Below are 16,369 nucleotides of genomic sequence, written 5' to 3'. Positions count from 1 at the left end.
CTGTGTGTGAAATCAGGAGTGTGTCTGGAAACCCAGCTGGGCCCCGACATCCATTTTCTCTCCCCTTCTTCTGACTTTTTCTCTAGAACATGAACCTGAACCAATCCAGGAAAAGCACAGCTGGCCATCGGGTCCCCCCGAAGCCCCCGTGATATACCAGGGCCCCCTCACCCGACCGCACACCTCTTCCCCGCTCTGGCTCTTAGTCCTGCTCTGAGGCCCTGACGCTTACTCCTTACTGCCCCCCCCCCCCCAGGACCCTGCTGGAATCTTTGAACTGGTGGAGGTGGTCGGCAATGGAACTTACGGGCAGGTGTACAAGGTGAGACCCCTGTGCGGGAGCGTGACCTCTCCTGTGGGGCCCGTCAGGAGGGTGGCAGAAGTGGGTCCTAGGTCTGGGGGGGCTGCTGTGTGAGCTTCTGGACGCTGGGAGAGGGGAGGGCCCGTAAAAATAGTGGGGGACAGAGGCCCAAGAAGGGGGCTGTTTTGCTGGCCTGTGTGGCGAGCACAGAGTGCAACGGGTACAGACCTGGCACCCAGTGGGGGGCGGGGGGCGGGCAGGGGCTCGAGTGCCCACCTGGGGAGTCAGCACAGCTGCAGGCTGGCCGCCCCCAAGGCGGCAGCGAGACCCAGCCTTGGTGGTGGAGCCCCAGGGCTTCCGCACCAAGAGGCAGTGCCCTTGAGCTCCCGTGGCCGCCTGGGCCTGGCCGTCTTCTCTGGGCCCCCCACCCTCTCCCCCACACAAAGTAGCATCTCCCCCCCACTGTTGCTTGTCACATGAACCTGGCCGGCGCCCCGGGAGGGGGACACGGCGGCGGCAGACATGTCCCAGGAGGTGCAGCCTCAGAGCCGGAGGCGCCAAGGGCACAGGGCGCGGTGCTGAGGTCGTCCACAAGTCCGAGTCGCAGGGGTCGTGGGGACCACCCTGTAAGCTCTGGGGGAAGCCCCCCCAATCTCTTGCCTGGTCGTTGCCATGGCAATAGTAGCTCTGTTCTCTACTCCTCTCTGGGCTCGGGGTCTCGGACGCCTGCTCAGGATACAAATAACCCACGGGCTGGTGATGCCCACCGTGCACGTCCCTGCAGGACTTGGGCCGTCCTGTCCGGGGCTGGGCGGGGGGCTGCAAGGGCCGGCAGGAGGATGGGGGTGGGGTGGCGGGCGCACTCTGGAAGTTACTCTCCACTCGTGCTGGCGATGGGGCTTCGACAGTTGTCAGCCTTCCGTGTTTCCCCGAGATCCCCTCACATCTCATCCCTGTTCTTACTCTTCTCTGTCGACAACACTAAAAACGGGGTGAGGGGGAGATTCTGGGAAAGGCTTCCTGGGCAGAGGGGGCGGGGTGGGAGAGCACCAGCAGGTTTTGTCCTGCACAGAAGGTACTAGAGAGGCAGAGCCCTCGGCCAGCCCCCTCCCGGGGAGGGGAGGCTCTTGGAACCCCTGCGCTCTCCTTCAGACTGTGACAAATCCACGTGGGGGAGGGGGGGCAGAGCACTCCACTCCCTCGGCTGCTTTAGGAGAGGAGACCCTGGTCTTTAGCCAGTGTAGCGCTTGGAGTCCAGGCTCCGTGGGGGTTTTTGGAGCCGTCTGCCCCTGTGACTGACCTGTAGGTGAAGGGGTCCGGTCACCACAGGGACACTTCCTGAGACAGAAAACAGCCAAAAGGTGTGGCCTCTCCCAGAATCCAGTCGTCTTGGGGTGTAGACCCAGGCCCCACGCCTGGCTCTCTGTCCTGCAGGGTCGGCATGTCAAGACTGGGCAGCTGGCTGCCATCAAGGTCATGGACGTCACGGAGGTAGGGGACAGTGGGGGCCGAGGGAGGGCTGGGGCGCCGGGAAGGGCTGGGGGCTCTCAGGCTCACCCCCCGCCCCGTAGGACGAGGAGGAGGAGATCAAGCAGGAGATCAACATGCTGAAGAAGTACTCCCACCACCGCAACATCGCCACCTACTACGGGGCCTTCATAAAGAAGAGCCCCCCCGGGAACGACGACCAGCTCTGGGTGAGGGGCCCCGCGGTCCGCTGAGCGTGGGGCGGCGGGCCCCAGGGTCTGCCCACACCTCCGTCCTGACCGGCACCTGCACCGTGTGCGGCACGCGCTCCCTGGAAGGTCAGGGGCAGCAGGCGAATCTGTCTGTTGGCCCCGCCCCCCCTGCGGGCCCAGCTCCCTGCTGGCAGTGCCTCCTGGACCCTCAGCCGGCCCAGCGCTCGCTGCGGCTCTCTTGGGCCTTCGGGCAAGTTCTCTGCTGGTCCTGAGAGTCATGGCCCTCCCCAGTGGGGGCCTCACCCTTCCTGCTGCACGGCCCAGCCCCCAGGAGAGGGTGCCAGGGAGCCTGGCACCAGCTGTGGGGAGCGGCAAGCTCGAGCTAGGTCTCCCCTCCCACCAGTTTCCAGACAGGGACTTACTGAGCACCTTCTGTGTACCCTGCACAGAGAGACATGAGTCCTGGCCCCTGCTTCCAAGGCACTTAGTCTCTTTAGAGACACACACACACTGTGCGCCCAGAGCAAGGTGAACATTTCATGTGTGGTCACCTGCCTGCTCCGAGGGTGCCGTCATGGAGGAATGGGGGCGCAGCGCCGGGCGCCCCCTTCTGGGCACAGTGGGCCCCGTGCTCCCCGCTCCCCTGGGCTTGGTGCACACAGATGACCACTATGCCGCACAAGCGTGCACATCCCCCGCAGCCTCTGTGCTGTGTGTGGCTTTTGGAAAACGTGCCGGGCAGCACTTGGACAAGGGTCCGAGTCCCCAGGGGACTGGTTGGGCCTCTGCCTCTGAATCTCCCCCGCTGCAGCGCCCCGGCGGACCTGGAGAACTGCTGGCTCCAGCCTCAGGCTTACCTCTGGGTCAGGCTGTGGCCGACTTGCCACGAGGGGCCAGATGTAGATGTTTGGGGCGTCCTGTCGCAGCTAGCCAGCCTAGCCGCTGAGCCAGCAGAGCAGCCATGGGGGCTGTGTCAGCGAGTCGGGGCAGGAATGGCACTATTCCCAGAAGCTTTTATGGAGGATGCTAAAATGTGAATTTTATATGCTGCTTATTTCGACTGTTTTCAGCCACTTAAAAACGTAAATCATTAGCTCAACGGCCAACTTTGTCAATCTCCACTCCAGGAGTTCTTGTCTGGGGCTGTGGGTCCTAGTGGGGACCTGATGCAAACATCGGGCCCCTCCTCAAGCACGTGCACGTCATTCTGTGTCCGGCGTCCCCGGTTCCTTGGCTCCTATTTGGGCCCCAGCCTGTGTCCCTCAGCCCAACCCGGTCTGTCTTTCCCTCATGTCGCCCTCTCCTCTCCTAACCTCGGGGAGCCCTGTGGCCTCTGCCAGGGGTCTCACACCCCTGCTCTGCGGCTCACATCGGCTCCGGCCCCCCGCCCCCTGCCCCGGGAGGCCACAGGGAAAGGACGCCTTACCTGACCGATGCTTCCTCCCCCCCCCCCCCTCCCGGGGCTCCTGGGGCCATAGCTGGTGATGGAGTTCTGCGGCGCCGGCTCGGTGACAGACCTGGTGAAGAACACGAAAGGGAACGCCCTGAAGGAGGACTGCATCGCCTACATCTGCCGGGAGATCCTCCGGGTGAGGCCCCGCTGGCCTCGGCCTGCACGGGGGCGGGCGGGGCGGGGTGGGTGCCCCTTCCGAGCACCGGTGGCCACTGCGGGTCGGGGCAGGTGGGCAGAGCCCCAGCTCCGGCGCCATCTCAGGTGGCCAGGGGTGGGGGGGTGGGATGAGCACACGTGCCCCTTCACTGGAGGCGCCGCGGCCCCTGGGGACTCCCGGGGGCCACCACTCTGAGGACACTCACCCTGAAAACCCAGCCTGTGCTTGGGCTCCTGGGAGGAGGGGGCTGTGCCCTCCCCCCACCCCGCTCCTTGGCCCTGGTCCACACCCTCTGACACGGAAGCCCCCCACTCCCTCCGCAGGGCCTGGCCCACCTCCATGCCCACAAGGTGATCCATCGGGACATCAAGGGGCAGAATGTGCTGCTGACGGAGAACGCCGAGGTCAAGCTGGGTACGTCAGCGCCTCCTGAGGCACACGGGGCCCCGGGACCTCCAGGACAGAAGGGGAGATTGGGTCAGGCTCTTTGGGACGTAGATGGGGCGGAAGAAGGGTCTAGGCACCCTGGGGTGCACACGGGGCAGGGCAAGGGGAGCAGGCATGGCCCTCCATTGTGCTCCCTCCCTGTCTCCCCAGTGGATTTTGGGGTGAGTGCTCAGCTGGATCGGACTGTGGGCAGGCGGAACACTTTCATTGGCACCCCCTACTGGATGGCCCCGGAGGTCATCGCCTGTGACGAGAACCCTGACGCCACCTACGATTACAGGGTACGGAGCAGAGTGGGCACATGGAGACCACCAAGGGCAGGCAGCGAGCCGGTGGCGGGGAGGCCAGAGTCGGTCAGGGCGACAACGCAGGCTGTAGCCCTGTGTGGGCAGTGAGCGGCGGGCAGGCTGGAGACTGGCCTGGGGAAGGGGTGGCCCTGAGCAGGCTTGTCTGCGACGTGCCTCTGTCACTGTCTCCGCAGAGTGACATCTGGTCTCTTGGAATCACAGCCATCGAGATGGCAGAGGGAGCCCCCCGTAAGTGTGTCATCTGGGAGCTCGGGGAAGGGCAGCAGGAAGGGCTCCTTCCGGCTCTCTGCATGGCCGCGTGAGGGACTGACGGTGTTTCTCCCTTGTGCCAGCTCTGTGTGACATGCACCCCATGCGAGCCCTCTTCCTCATTCCACGGAACCCACCCCCCAGACTCAAGTCCAAGAAATGGTAGGTCTCTGGGGGTTTGGTGTCAGGGAAAGAGGGCCTCTGGACAAAGCCCTACCACCACCTCCACCCAGCACTGCCTTACCTGTGGCCTCCACTAGCCTTGCCCCCCTGGATCCCTCACTAGTCTTAACCTCCTGCCTCCCCCTCCACCTTATCCCGTGTCCCGGTGTGGGTCTGCACCACAGAGGGGCAGGGCCACGGCCCGGGGTTGGGACATGAGCAAAACAGGAGAAATCGAGGTGGCTTTTGGATGAATGATTCTCCTCTTCTGCATGTGATCGCCCCCTTCCGAGGGGGCCCTCCCAGTGTGAGCCCCCTTCATTTCCAGGTCTAAGAAGTTCATCGACTTCATCGACACGTGTCTCATCAAGACCTACCTGAGCCGCCCGCCCACGGAGCAGCTGCTCAAGTTCCCCTTTATCCGGGACCAGCCCACAGAGCGCCAGGTCCGCATCCAGCTCAAGGACCACATCGACCGCTCCCGCAAGAAGCGAGGCGAGAAGGGTCAGTGGGCGAGCAGGGAGGCACGTGGCGGGTCTCAGGTCTCGGGACGCATCCCTGCCTGGCTCCCCTTGCCAAGCTGGCAGCCCCAGAGGGCTTTTTCCTCTTTGACTGCTTGATCCCAGGCATCCCTCCCAGAGAGGGCCCCGCGTTTACGTCCCTGCAGAAGCGCGGTGCGGAGCAGGCGCGTACGGAAGTGCGCACGCGCAGTCTGCCGCGCCCCGCCCCCGCGGGTCTGGGCCCCATCTCCCCACCGCGGGTGTCGGTCGTCCCGTGGAGGGTTTCCCTGGCCCAGGGTGGGGTCTGGGGTGCTGGGTGAAGGAACAGCAGTGACCTCCCCCTGCAGAGGAGACGGAGTACGAGTACAGTGGCAGCGAGGAGGAAGACGACAGTCATGGAGAGGAGGGGGAGCCGAGGTGGGCCAGTGCCCCCGGCGCGGGGTGGGGAGCCCCCGAGTGCGGAAGGGGCGCCGGGAGTGACGGGAGGTGGGGCGCGCAGGAGGGTGGGCGCACATCCGTCCTCTGGCAGTGGCCGGAGACCCCCACAGGGACAAAAGCGGTGGCCGGGCGGCTCTGACCCCGGTCCCCACGTGCGCCCTGCCCCAGCTCCATCATGAACGTGCCTGGGGAGTCCACCCTACGCCGCGAGTTCCTCCGGCTGCAGCAGGAGAATAAGAGCAGCTCGGAGGCTCTGAAGCAGCAGCAGCAGCAGCAGCAGCAGCAGCAGCGCGACCCCGAGGCGCACATCAAGCACCTCCTGCACCAGCGCCAGCGGCGCATCGAGGAGCAGAAAGAGGAGCGGCGGCGCGTGGAGGAGGTGCGGCTGCTCCTGGGGCGCCCCCGCCCTCGCCCCGGGCCTGGGGCCGCTGGGGGTGGAGGTGGGGGGCCCCAGCCCCTGACCTTCAGGCTCCGTTCCGTGTCCCTGGGCCCCCCGCTCCCGTCTGTGCCGCCCGCCCGTCCAGCGAGTGCGCGCTGCAGCGACCCGGGGCTCTGGCCCTCAAGCAGCGGTCTGCTCTGAGCCAGAAGCTCCTCCTTGTACTTGTGGGGGTTTGGGCTCGGATTTGCTGGAAAACAGGTTTGTTGATTGGAACCATTGGAGGCCGATGGGGGAAATACCTTGTAATCGACAGAGAATTTCTTAAAATAGATGCATGGTTTTCTTCTCACCAGTTTAAAAAACATGTATCTGTATACGTATTTTTTGTGTTTAAATGTGTTTACTCCACAGCAGGGTCATGGTGAGGAGGGCAGAGGTCTAGGTTGGTTTAAAATTTGCTTAAATGATGGGACTTTTGCTAAAACAGTTACATAGTTTACGGAGAGCCATACTTTCCAAAACTATCCTCTGAAGTGCGTGGAAGCATCCCCACTCCCGGCGGCACCTCCCGCCCCCTTGTGGCCAGCCGTCCCTGCGCCGCCTGCTTGCTGGCAGGAGGAGCGGACAGAGGCGTCCTTCGAGGTGGCCCACCGTGGGCAGCAGGCGGATGGCCGCCTCGCCCAGCAGTTTGTCCTGAGCCGAGCCCCCGGGGCCCTGGGGCCGGTGGGCTTGCAGAAGCAGGTGGGGGCCGCCGCCTCTCACCACCAGTGTCCCGAGTGGGAAGTTCTGCGCGTGCCGTCCAGTAGGTGTCCCGGTTCCGGCACGGGACCGGGCCGCCCCCGTCCCCACCCCCGCTTCGGGGCGCCCAGGGCAGGCCCGCAGACCACCCTTTCCCACCCACAGCAACAGCGGCGGGAGCGAGAGCAGCGGAAGCTGCAGGAGAAGGAGCAGCAGCGGCTGGAGGACATGCAGGCGCTGCGGCGGGAGGAGGAGCGGCGGCAGGCGGAGCGCGAGCAGGTACAGCGCCCACCGCACACACCCGACCCTCCCTCGCCTCCCCCCTGCGCCTGCTGGCCTGCCGCCCCTGCACCCCGATACCTTTCCCCTTCTTTCCCAACCCCCCAGGTTCCCCCTATCTTTTCCAGCTTCACTCTCTCTGTTTTCTCCCACCCTTCCACCCGCACCCTGGCTCCCTGTCCTCCTCCGGTCTCTGTGCCTTCATTCCCCATCTCTTCGCCCCATCCTCACCGCCTCACCCCTGCATCTCCCCTCGCGGGGCCTTGCACCCCGGCTTCCTCCTCATCGCGCCCTCTCCCCACCCCATCTGTTCTCTCTCTGATTCTCCCCGCTCTCCTCTTCATCCTCACCCCACCGATCCCGTCTTCCCACGCCGCCGCTGCCGCCGCCCCCCTGCCTCTCCCCCTGCCCTTTGCCCCCCCCCCGCCCCCCCCCAGGAGTATATTCGTCACAGGCTAGAGGAGGAGCAGCGACAGCTCGAGATCCTTCAGCAACAGCTGCTCCAGGAACAGGCCCTGCTGCTGGTAACGGGGTCCCCGCTTCCTCTGGGAAGATGCGGACTCAGAGCTCCCGGGCCGGAGCAGGGGCGGCGGCACTTCCGGGGAGGGCCCCCCCGCCAGGGGAAGGCGCCTGTTCCCCCTGGGGCGGGCCGGAGGAGAGCAAGGGCTGGCCCGCGCCCGCACGGGGCCTCCCCGCGCTGAGCCGCTGTCCCTACCCTTGGGCCCAGGAGTACAAGCGGAAGCAGCTGGAGGAGCAGCGGCAGTCGGAGCGCCTGCAGAGGCAGCTGCAGCAGGAGCACGCCTACCTCAAGTCCCTGCAGCAGCAGCAGCAGCAGCAGCAGCAGCTGCAGAAGCAGCAGCAGCAGGCGCCGCCCGCCGACCGGAAGCCCCTGTATCACTATGGTCGCGGCATCAGTGCCGCCGACAAGCCCGCCTGGGCCCGTGAGGTACCTGCGGCCTCCCGGAGCGCCCAAGACCTTGCACACAGGCGGCCCGGGGAAGGGAAGTGGTGCCTGTTGTTTGAGACCCGGGAAGTAAAACCCGCTCATCCCGCAGGTGGAAGAGAGAACGAGGTTGAACAAGCAGCAGAACTCTCCCCTGGCCAAGACCAAGCCAGGCGGCACAGGGCCCGAGCCCCCCGCCCCGCAGGCCTCCCCTGGGCCCCCGGGCCCCCTTTCCCAAACTCCTCCTATGCAGAGGCCGGTGGAGCCCCAGGAGGGACCGCACAAGGTGAGTCTGTCCCCGTTCCCGTGATGACACGCTGATGCAGGAGCCTGGCTCCGCGAGGCTGTGTCACCTGTACGCGTGCGCGCGCTCTCAGCCAGGGCTCGTGGGCGCGTGGCGGGCCCCGCCTTTCCTGGTGTCGGGCTTCAGGAGCCAGTCTCCTTCAGTGGACGCTTGGAAGCCAGAGGCTTTCCTTGCCCCTTCTTCCCAGCCCAGGCCCCCGCTCCCAGGTGGGGACGTGCCACAGAGCGGGCAGCCCACCCTCCCTGGTCTTTCCCTGCAGAGCCTGGTGGCACACCGGGTCCCACTGAAGCCATATGCAGCGCCCGTACCCCGATCCCAGTCCCTGCAGGACCAGCCCACCCGAAACCTGGCTGCCTTCCCGGCCTCGCACGAGCCCGACCCTGCTGTCCCCACACCCACTGCCGCCCCCAGCGCCCGAGGAGCGGTCATCCGCCAGAACTCAGATCCCACCTCCGAAGGGCCTGGCCCCGGCCCGAACCCCCCATCCTGGGTCCGGCCGGACACTGAGACCCCACCCAAGGTGAGGGCGGGGCTGAGGAGCAGGAAGCGGGAGAGAAACAGCAAGGGAGGGATAGGATGGCGAGTGGCAGGGAGCGGGTGAGGGACACAGGAGCTCAGGGCTGGAACGAAGCCAGGGCCACATGCCCACCCTGGGGCTGTGTCCCTGCTCCCGGGGGTGAGTGAGGGAAGGGGAGCATGGCCAGGGTGCTGGGGGAGCTCTGGGGGCTGACGTCCTGGGCTGGGGTCCCAGCGTCACGACCGTGCAGAGTCATCAGCTTTCCTGGCCTCGGTGCGCCTGTGAGAAGCGGGGCGAACACCCACCAGGGCTGAGCGGAGGGCACGTGCTCGGTCTGGCTGGGCGCCAGCCGCGAGCCCGCTGACACCCTCCCCCCTCAGGTGCCTCAGAGGACGTCGTCCATCGCCACTGCCCTTAACACCAGTGGGGCCGGAGGGGCCCGGCCGGCCCAGGCCGTCCGTGCCAGGTTAGCACCCGGGGAGACCCGCATGGTGGCCCGGGGCGGGGGCGGGCTGTGCAGAGGGGAGTCTGCTAGGTTACCTGCTTAGGGGCGCGCAGGCCCTCACCCCATCACCTCAGCGCCCCCGCCCCGTCCCCGGCACCCCTGTGCTCCCTCCACAGACCTCGCAGCAACTCCGCCTGGCAAATCTATCTGCAAAGGCGGGCCGAGCGGGGCTCCCCCAAGCCTCCAGGGCCCCCCGCTCAGCCCCCTGGCCCGCCCAACGCCTGTAGGTAATCGAGTTGTGCCCCCCACTCACTCCCCCCTCTCACTCCTGCCACCTGCTTCTCCCGGTGGCGGCTTCCTCTGCTGTGCAGCTCTGCACCTGGCGGGGGGCACTTCCTGACCTGCCTCTGTACCCCCCACAGTAACCCCGATCTGCGGAGGAGTGACCCTGGCTGGGAGCGTGCAGAAGGCGCCCTCCCCTCGCACGGGCACCTGCCCCAGGCTGGCTCGCTGGAGCGGAACCGCGTGGGAGGTGTGGCACCAAGGGGCTCAGCTGCTCGGGGCCAACCCTTGGGACCGGGCCCTGGGGTCAGCCCGGAGTGATCGGGTGTCCGTGACCTCCCTTCTCCCGCTCCGTCCACGCAGCCTCTTCCAAACTGGATAGCTCCCCAGTGCTCTCTCCTGGGAACAAGGCCAAGCCTGACGACCACCGCTCACGGCCAGGCCGGCCCGCAGTAAGTCGGCGGCAGCAGCTGCGGCCCAGCGTCTCCTGGGAGGGGGCCTGGAGCCTCAGGAGCCCCCCGGAGCCGGGAGCCGGGCCAGGGCCTCCTCAGTCCTGGTGCAAAGGGGCTTCGGGCTGCACTTCTCGGCTGCTGACCTTTCTTCCTGTCTCTCTGCCTCCTCCTGGCTGCCCTGCTTGCCCCACCGTCCCTCCCAGAGCTATAAGCGCGCCATCGGCGAGGTTAGTGAGAAGGCCGCTCCCCGGCCCCCGCTGCCTGCCCCCTCTCCCCTGGCAGCCCCCGGGCCCGGCCCCTCCCCTCCTCATGCGCCCCGTCCCCCGCCCCCCAGGATTTCGTGCTGCTGAAAGAGCGGGCCCTGGACGAGGCCCCGCGGCCCCCCAAGAAGGCCATGGACTACTCGTCGTCCAGCGAGGAGGTGGACAGCAGTGAGGACGAGGAGGAGAGCAACGGCGAGCCGTCCGAGGGGGGCAGGGACGCCCCCGGGGCCCGGTATGGGGGCACTCCTCGTCCTAGACTGGGCCCCCCTGGCTCTCCCCGCCCGTCTAGAAAACAGGGTCAGGGCCAGTGTCCCCGTCGGCCTCCCCCTGCCATGTCTGGCACACCCTGTGGCGGCAGGACCCGGGGGCTGATGGCCCTCCTCTGTCCTGTGGCAGCGACGGAGACACCGACAGCGTCAGCACCATGGTGGTCCACGACGTGGAGGAGGTCGCGGGGACTCAGACCCCCTATGGGGGCGGCACCATGGTGGTCCAGCGCGTGAGTGCGCCTCCTCCTCAGCCGGGCACCGGCCCTGGCCCCCTTCCCTCTGCCCCTGCAGACTCCTCGGCCTGACCCCAGCCCCCTTCCCCCTCCCCGGCAGACTCCTGAAGAGGAGCGAGGCCTGCTGCACGCGGACAGCAACGGCTACACCAACCTGCCCGACGTGGTCCAGCCCAGCCACTCGCCCACCGAGAGCAGCAAAAGTCAAAGCCCCCCGTCCAAAGACGGAGGCAGCGACGTAAGTGGGCAGATGCAGAACCCTGGGGCAATGGGTAGGGGGGCTGGAGGCGCTGCAGGGGGTGAGGTGGCTCCTGGAGCGGGGCTGGGGGTGGGGGCCCGGGGGCCGGGCCTCCGGTGTTTGCCTGACTGCTGCCCCCCCTCCCCACAGTACCAGTCTCGTGGGCTGGTCAAGGCACCCGGCAAGAGCTCGTTCACGATGTTTGTGGACCTAGGGATCTACCAGCCGGGAGGCAGTGGGGATGCCATCCCCATCACAGGTGAGGGCAGGACAGACGTGCCAGGAGACCTGGTGACGGGCACAGGTGGGCCTCGGATGGTGCAGCTTTACGAACCAGTTACAGCCTCTGATTTGGCCCGAGGCCCCTGCCCTGGCACAGAGGCAGCCAGGGTGCCTGAGGCCCCGTAGACCCCCAAGGAAACGTGTGCACCTGATGGACTGAATAAAGATTTTTTGAGGTTCTCTGGCCTATGTGTGCCCTGCCGCGGGCGACCTCCTTTCTCTGCCTTCCCCTTCCCTGCTGATGTTGGGCTGGGTTCAGGAGGGACCCCCTCTCCTCTTCCCGACAGCCCTGGTGGGGGGAGAGGGCGGTCGGCTCGATCAGCTCCAGTACGATGTGCGGAAAGGCTCTGTGGTCAACGTGAACCCCACCAACACCCGGGCCCACAGCGAGACCCCCGAGATCCGGAAATACAAGAAGCGGTTCAATTCCGAGATCCTCTGCGCGGCCCTCTGGGGTAAGCCAGGGCGGGGAAGGAGACGCGGGGTCGGGCGAGGGCCTGGCTGCCTCTCATCTGTTCACGGGCTCCCGCTGCAGGCGTCAACCTGCTGGTGGGCACCGAGAACGGCCTGATGCTGCTGGACCGGAGCGGGCAGGGCAAGGTCTACGGGCTCATCGGGCGGCGGCGCTTCCAGCAGATGGACGTGCTGGAGGGGCTTAACCTGCTCATCACCATCTCAGGTGTGCGGCTGGGGGGGTGGGGACTCGGTTCCTGGGCTCCCTGCGGCCACCTGCAGACTCGGAGGCGGGCGTGGGGGGGTGGCCAGTGAAGGATGGCTGGGCGGGGGCCGAGGGACCTCTGGTGATGGGGGTGTGTGCCCCCCCCTCAGGGAAAAGGAACAAGCTGCGGGTGTACTACCTGTCTTGGCTCCGGAACAAGATTCTGCACAACGACCCGGAAGTGGAGAAGAAGCAGGGCTGGACCACCGTGGGCGACATGGAGGGCTGCGGCCACTACCGCGTGGGTGAGGAGGGCTCCGCGTGGCGGCGGGGCCTGAGCTCAGTGGCTGACCCTCCGAGCCGGAGGCTGGGCGACTGGGTGTGGGGTTTGGTGACCAACTCGTGGGACCCCTCTTCCTTGCCCCCAGTGAAATACGAGCGCATTAAGTTCCTGGTCATCGCCCTGAAGAGCTCGGTGGAGGTGTACGCCTGGGCCCCCAAGCCCTACCACAAGTTCATGGCCTTCAAGGTAGTCCGGCTGCAGCCCCTCTGCCCGCCCAGTGCCGGCCCAGGGACCCCGACCTCGGTCCTGAGCCCCTCTCCCCCACAGTCCTTCGCGGACCTCCCTCACCGCCCTCTGCTGGTCGACCTGACGGTGGAGGAGGGTCAGCGGCTCAAGGTCATCTACGGCTCCAGTGCCGGGTTCCACGCCGTGGATGTCGACTCGGGGAACAGCTACGACATCTACATCCCTGTGCATGTAAGCGCGGCGGGGGCTGCGGGCGGAGCGCGACCCCCAGCCCGGGCCCGGGACCCGCTGGCCGCAGCGCGTGCTCCCGCCCGCAGATCCAGAGCCAGATCACGCCGCATGCCATCATCTTCCTCCCGCACACGGACGGCACGGAGATGCTCCTGTGCTACGAGGACGAGGGCGTGTACGTGAACACGTACGGCCGCATCGTCAAGGACGTGGTGCTGCAGTGGGGAGAGATGCCCACCTCTGTGGGTGAGTGGGCCCCGCCCCAGGCTGCCCCGGGGTGGCCGGGCCGCGCCCGCTCACCGCTCGCCCCGCTTCTCCCCCAGCCTACATCTGCTCCAACCAGATCATGGGCTGGGGCGAGAAAGCCATTGAGATCCGCTCCGTGGAGACGGGCCACCTGGACGGCGTCTTCATGCACAAACGAGCCCAGAGGCTCAAGTTCCTGTGCGAGCGGAATGACAAGGTGGGAGGCTGGGGGAGGGGTGGCCATGGGGGCCTGGGGGGGGGGGGGCACACAGCCGTGTCACAGCCTGGCCTCTCTGGCTCTCCATCCCTGAGAGCTCCCCGGGTGGCTGCTCTCCCTGCCCCCCAAATCACCAAGCACCCCTGCCTTTCCGGGGGAGGGGCCGGGCGCTCTGGGAGACTTCAGGTGCGGCTCCTCTCTAGCTCTGCCTCCCCCCTGAGACCCCCGGGGGCTTCTCCTACCTTCCAGGTGTTCTTCGCCTCCGTCCGCTCGGGGGGCAGCAGCCAGGTTTACTTCATGACCCTGAACCGGAACTGCATCATGAACTGGTGACGGCCCCGTTCCCCCCACAGCCAGACTCCCCAGGCCGCCCTTCTTCCCCTCCCTGGGCTTTTGCTTTTTACTGGTTTGATTCACTGGAGCCTGCTGGGAACGTGACCTCTGACCCCTGATGCTTTTGTGATCAGTGACCATCCTCTTCCCCAATAGGTTCTCCTACCCCCCCAAACCTGTGCCTGTCCCCGCTTCTGGGGAGAGGCCCAGCTTCCCCTCACCAGAAATTGAGTGGGCCCAGCCCCGCCCCCCTTTTCTCCACTTCAGAGGAGAGTGCTGGGGAGCCCGTCCCCCACTGCTGCTGACCGGGCAGGGCCCTGGGTCCCTTCATTTGCACGTCAGGGGAGCCGGCTCCCCCCTTGAATGTACCAGACCCTGGGGGGGGTCGCTGGGCCCTAGGTTTTGGGGGGGTCACCAGCCACTCCAGGGGCAGGGACCATTTCCTCATTTTCTGAAAGCACTTTAATGATTCCCCTCACCCCAAAACCCAGGGAATGGAGGGGGGACCCCGCCAGCCAAAACATTACCCCCTTTCCAACCCCATTTTTTTCGAGCCCCTGTCCTCCCCTTGTGGCGGGAGGGGGCAGGGAGCGCTCACCCCCTTTGCACCCCCTTGCTTGCCTCTGTATATAGTGTGAGCAGCAAGTAGCCCTGGCCCTCCCCGCCCCACCCCTCCTCAATGTAGTGGCCTTGGATATTCCGTTTGTTAATAAAGACAATTCAACCAGCTCTCAACGACTCAGGCTCCATTTTATTCTCTTTCCTCTCCCAGTCCTGAACACCAGCCAGGATCAGCCAGCAGCGGGGAGGGGGGGAGAGGACAGGCAGAAGCTCCTGTAGGTGGATTTCGGTGGAGGTGGTCAGGTGGGCCATGCTGGGTCAGTAATCCAGGAGACAGGGTGTCCCAGGGCAGCCGTGTGTCTGTGCGCTAGGGTGGGGGTGGGGGTGGGGGTGGGGGGTAACCTTTGCTGAGGGCATCTGGCCCCTGCGCCCTCCAACAGGGAAGGGCCTGGCTTCCGTCCCCTCCTCCACCGAGGCGTCCTCAGCTTGCTCATCCGAGCTAAAGCCAGTGCAGCTCGAGGGGCTGGAGGGCCACAGGGACCGGGCGCCTCGGAAGGCTGAACGGAGAGGCGGTGAGGATTCCGGAATACTGGCACCCGGGAGCCTGCCTGAACCCTGTGCTCTCTGCCCTGCCCCCTGCACGGTGGCCAGGCCCACGCGTGTGCGCACAGGACTCCTTGATAAGGCGGAAAGCGCGGCCGCGGCCTCGGCAGCGAGAAGGATCACCGTTCGGCAGCGAGAGCAGCTCCGCAGGCCTCGTTTCCTCCGGAGCGGGCGCCGGAGCCGCCTATATACACGGCGGGTAGGGCAGCGCGGGCACTCGATTGAAGTAGGCGCCCAGGAAGATGAGGCCGGAGCCCACGCTGAAGAGCACCAGGGCGGCCCAGAAGCAGACATTGTCGAGGGCCTTCCCCATGCGCACCCAGTCGGACACCTCCTGGAGGGAGCAGGCACGAGCTGGGTCCAGGAAGGGGGCCGCCTCCGAGCGAGCACCCACCCTGCCCTCCCGTGCCTGCCGCACCTCGCCGGAGGCCTCCTGGTCTCGCGTGCTCTCGGCCACGAAGTTCACGGCGTCCACGCAGCAGCGGACCTCGGGGGCGGCAGCGCCCAGGCTCTGGCAGAGGGCGGCTGGTGGGGAAACCCCGGGTGGCGGGGGGTCACTGGGGAGCCCGCCCCACCGCGCACACCGGGGCCGACCCTCCCGGAGTCCTCCGCTCACCAGTCCAGGGCCCATGCCGGTGCCTCTGCCCCTCGAACACGAGCTCGCTCCGCGGCTTTTTCAGTATCAGCTCCTCTGCGCGAAGCAGCAGGCCCACCGACGAGGCGCGCCTGGGCGGGGAAGCGGCCCGCGGGGGCTCGGGCGGCACGCCAGAGCCCAGGAGGCGTGGCAGCAGCTCCAGCAAGACCTGGGGGCGGGGCGGGGCGGGGCGGGGCGGGGCGCCTTGAGGCCCCGCCCCATCAGAGCTCTCGCCCCGCCCACCAGAGCCGTCCGCCCCGCCCCTCACTTACGTGTCTCAGCCGCGGAGACACTGCATGCGTGGTGGGCGTCCGCAGAGACAAGTTGAGCACGATGACACAATTCATGACGATGATCGTGGCGACCACCATGACGAAGATGAGGTACCTGTGAAGCCCGCCGTGCGTGACTCCACTGTGGCCCGCGGCTCGGCCTGTGACCTCACAAACGACCCTCGGCGGCGGCGGCGGCGCCATACGTGTGCCCCAGTGGCCCTCCTGCCGCCGCCGCTGCCGCCGGCGGCCATGAAGGGGACCCCCAGCTCCCTGGAGACCCTGCTGTGGGTCTACCACTTCCACAGCTCCACAGAGGTGAGGCTGCTATCTAAGGCTGGCAGCCCGAGGTCTTGGGAGGTCTCCGGCGCCCCCCGTGACCCGACGACCCCGCTGCCCCTGCTCCTCCTCCAGGTGGCCCTGCAGCCTCCACTCCTGTCCTCCCTGGAACTCGCTGTGGCCGCAGCCCACCAATATCTGGAGCAGGGGTTCAGGGAGCTCGAGTCCCTGGAGCAGCAGGGGCCACCCACCCCGAAGCCCACCCTGGGGCTGGTGCTGAGAGAAGCCGCGGCCAGCGTCGTGAGCTTCGGCGCCACCTTGTTCGAGGTGAGGCGCGGGAGGCTGTGGAAGGGCGGCGGCGAAGGGGAACAAAGGCCCCTGCGTCCCCACCAACTCCTGCACCCTCCTCTCCCCCTCCACCCCCGGCAGATCTCTGCCCTGTGGCTGCAGCAGGAGGTGCGGCGGCTGGATGGCGGCGCCGGCAGCCC

The 16,369-nt window shown here is 66.8% G+C and overlaps 2 protein-coding genes across 10 annotated transcripts in view; one reads left to right on the top strand and one right to left on the bottom strand.

The window, feature by feature from the left end:
* The first annotated feature begins 214 nt into the window (after positions 1-214).
* MINK1 (misshapen like kinase 1) lies at positions 215-14,262 on the top strand. Of its 9 annotated transcripts, none has more exons than XM_029928420.1 (33): positions 215-322; positions 1,736-1,792; positions 1,873-1,998; positions 3,459-3,569; positions 3,914-4,004; positions 4,188-4,318; positions 4,519-4,573; positions 4,678-4,756; positions 5,085-5,260; positions 5,604-5,673; positions 5,863-6,073; positions 6,977-7,090; positions 7,528-7,614; positions 7,818-8,036; positions 8,146-8,319; positions 8,657-8,857; positions 9,235-9,320; positions 9,476-9,586; positions 9,722-9,831; positions 9,945-10,033; positions 10,237-10,260; positions 10,368-10,528; positions 10,693-10,795; positions 10,899-11,036; positions 11,187-11,295; positions 11,606-11,773; positions 11,854-11,997; positions 12,147-12,281; positions 12,405-12,505; positions 12,587-12,736; positions 12,823-12,982; positions 13,060-13,199; positions 13,449-14,262. In XM_029928420.1, the coding sequence occupies exons 2-33, from the start codon at positions 1,778-1,780 to the stop codon at positions 13,530-13,532; spliced, it is 3,873 nt and encodes a 1,290-aa protein (XP_029784280.1). In that variant the 5' UTR covers positions 215-322; positions 1,736-1,777; the 3' UTR covers positions 13,533-14,262. The 9 variants fall into 9 exon arrangements, with proteins under 9 accessions (XP_029784280.1, XP_029784278.1, XP_029784281.1 ...); XM_029928418.1 differs by having other exon boundaries at positions 8,597-8,857; XM_029928421.1 differs by lacking the exon at positions 7,528-7,614 and having other exon boundaries at positions 8,597-8,857.
* CHRNE (cholinergic receptor nicotinic epsilon subunit) overlaps positions 14,262-16,369 on the bottom strand; it is a 5,847-nt gene continuing 3,739 nt past the window's right edge. Inside the window, exons 10-13 of the mRNA XM_029928477.1 lie at positions 15,603-15,717; positions 15,313-15,499; positions 15,115-15,221; positions 14,262-15,030 (exon numbers count right to left, since the gene is read on the bottom strand). Of these exons, the coding sequence (XP_029784337.1) occupies positions 14,881-15,030; positions 15,115-15,221; positions 15,313-15,499; positions 15,603-15,717 (559 nt within the window). The 3' untranslated portion in view covers positions 14,262-14,880. The remainder of the gene's footprint in view (positions 15,031-15,114; positions 15,222-15,312; positions 15,500-15,602; positions 15,718-16,369) is intronic.

Source organism: Suricata suricatta, chromosome 17 (genome assembly GCF_006229205.1).
Source record: "Suricata suricatta isolate VVHF042 chromosome 17, meerkat_22Aug2017_6uvM2_HiC, whole genome shotgun sequence".
Lineage (NCBI taxonomy): Eukaryota > Metazoa > Chordata > Mammalia > Carnivora > Herpestidae > Suricata > Suricata suricatta.
The sequence above is the reverse complement of the archived record's forward strand: the minus strand, read 5'-3'. Positions and strand labels throughout refer to the sequence as shown.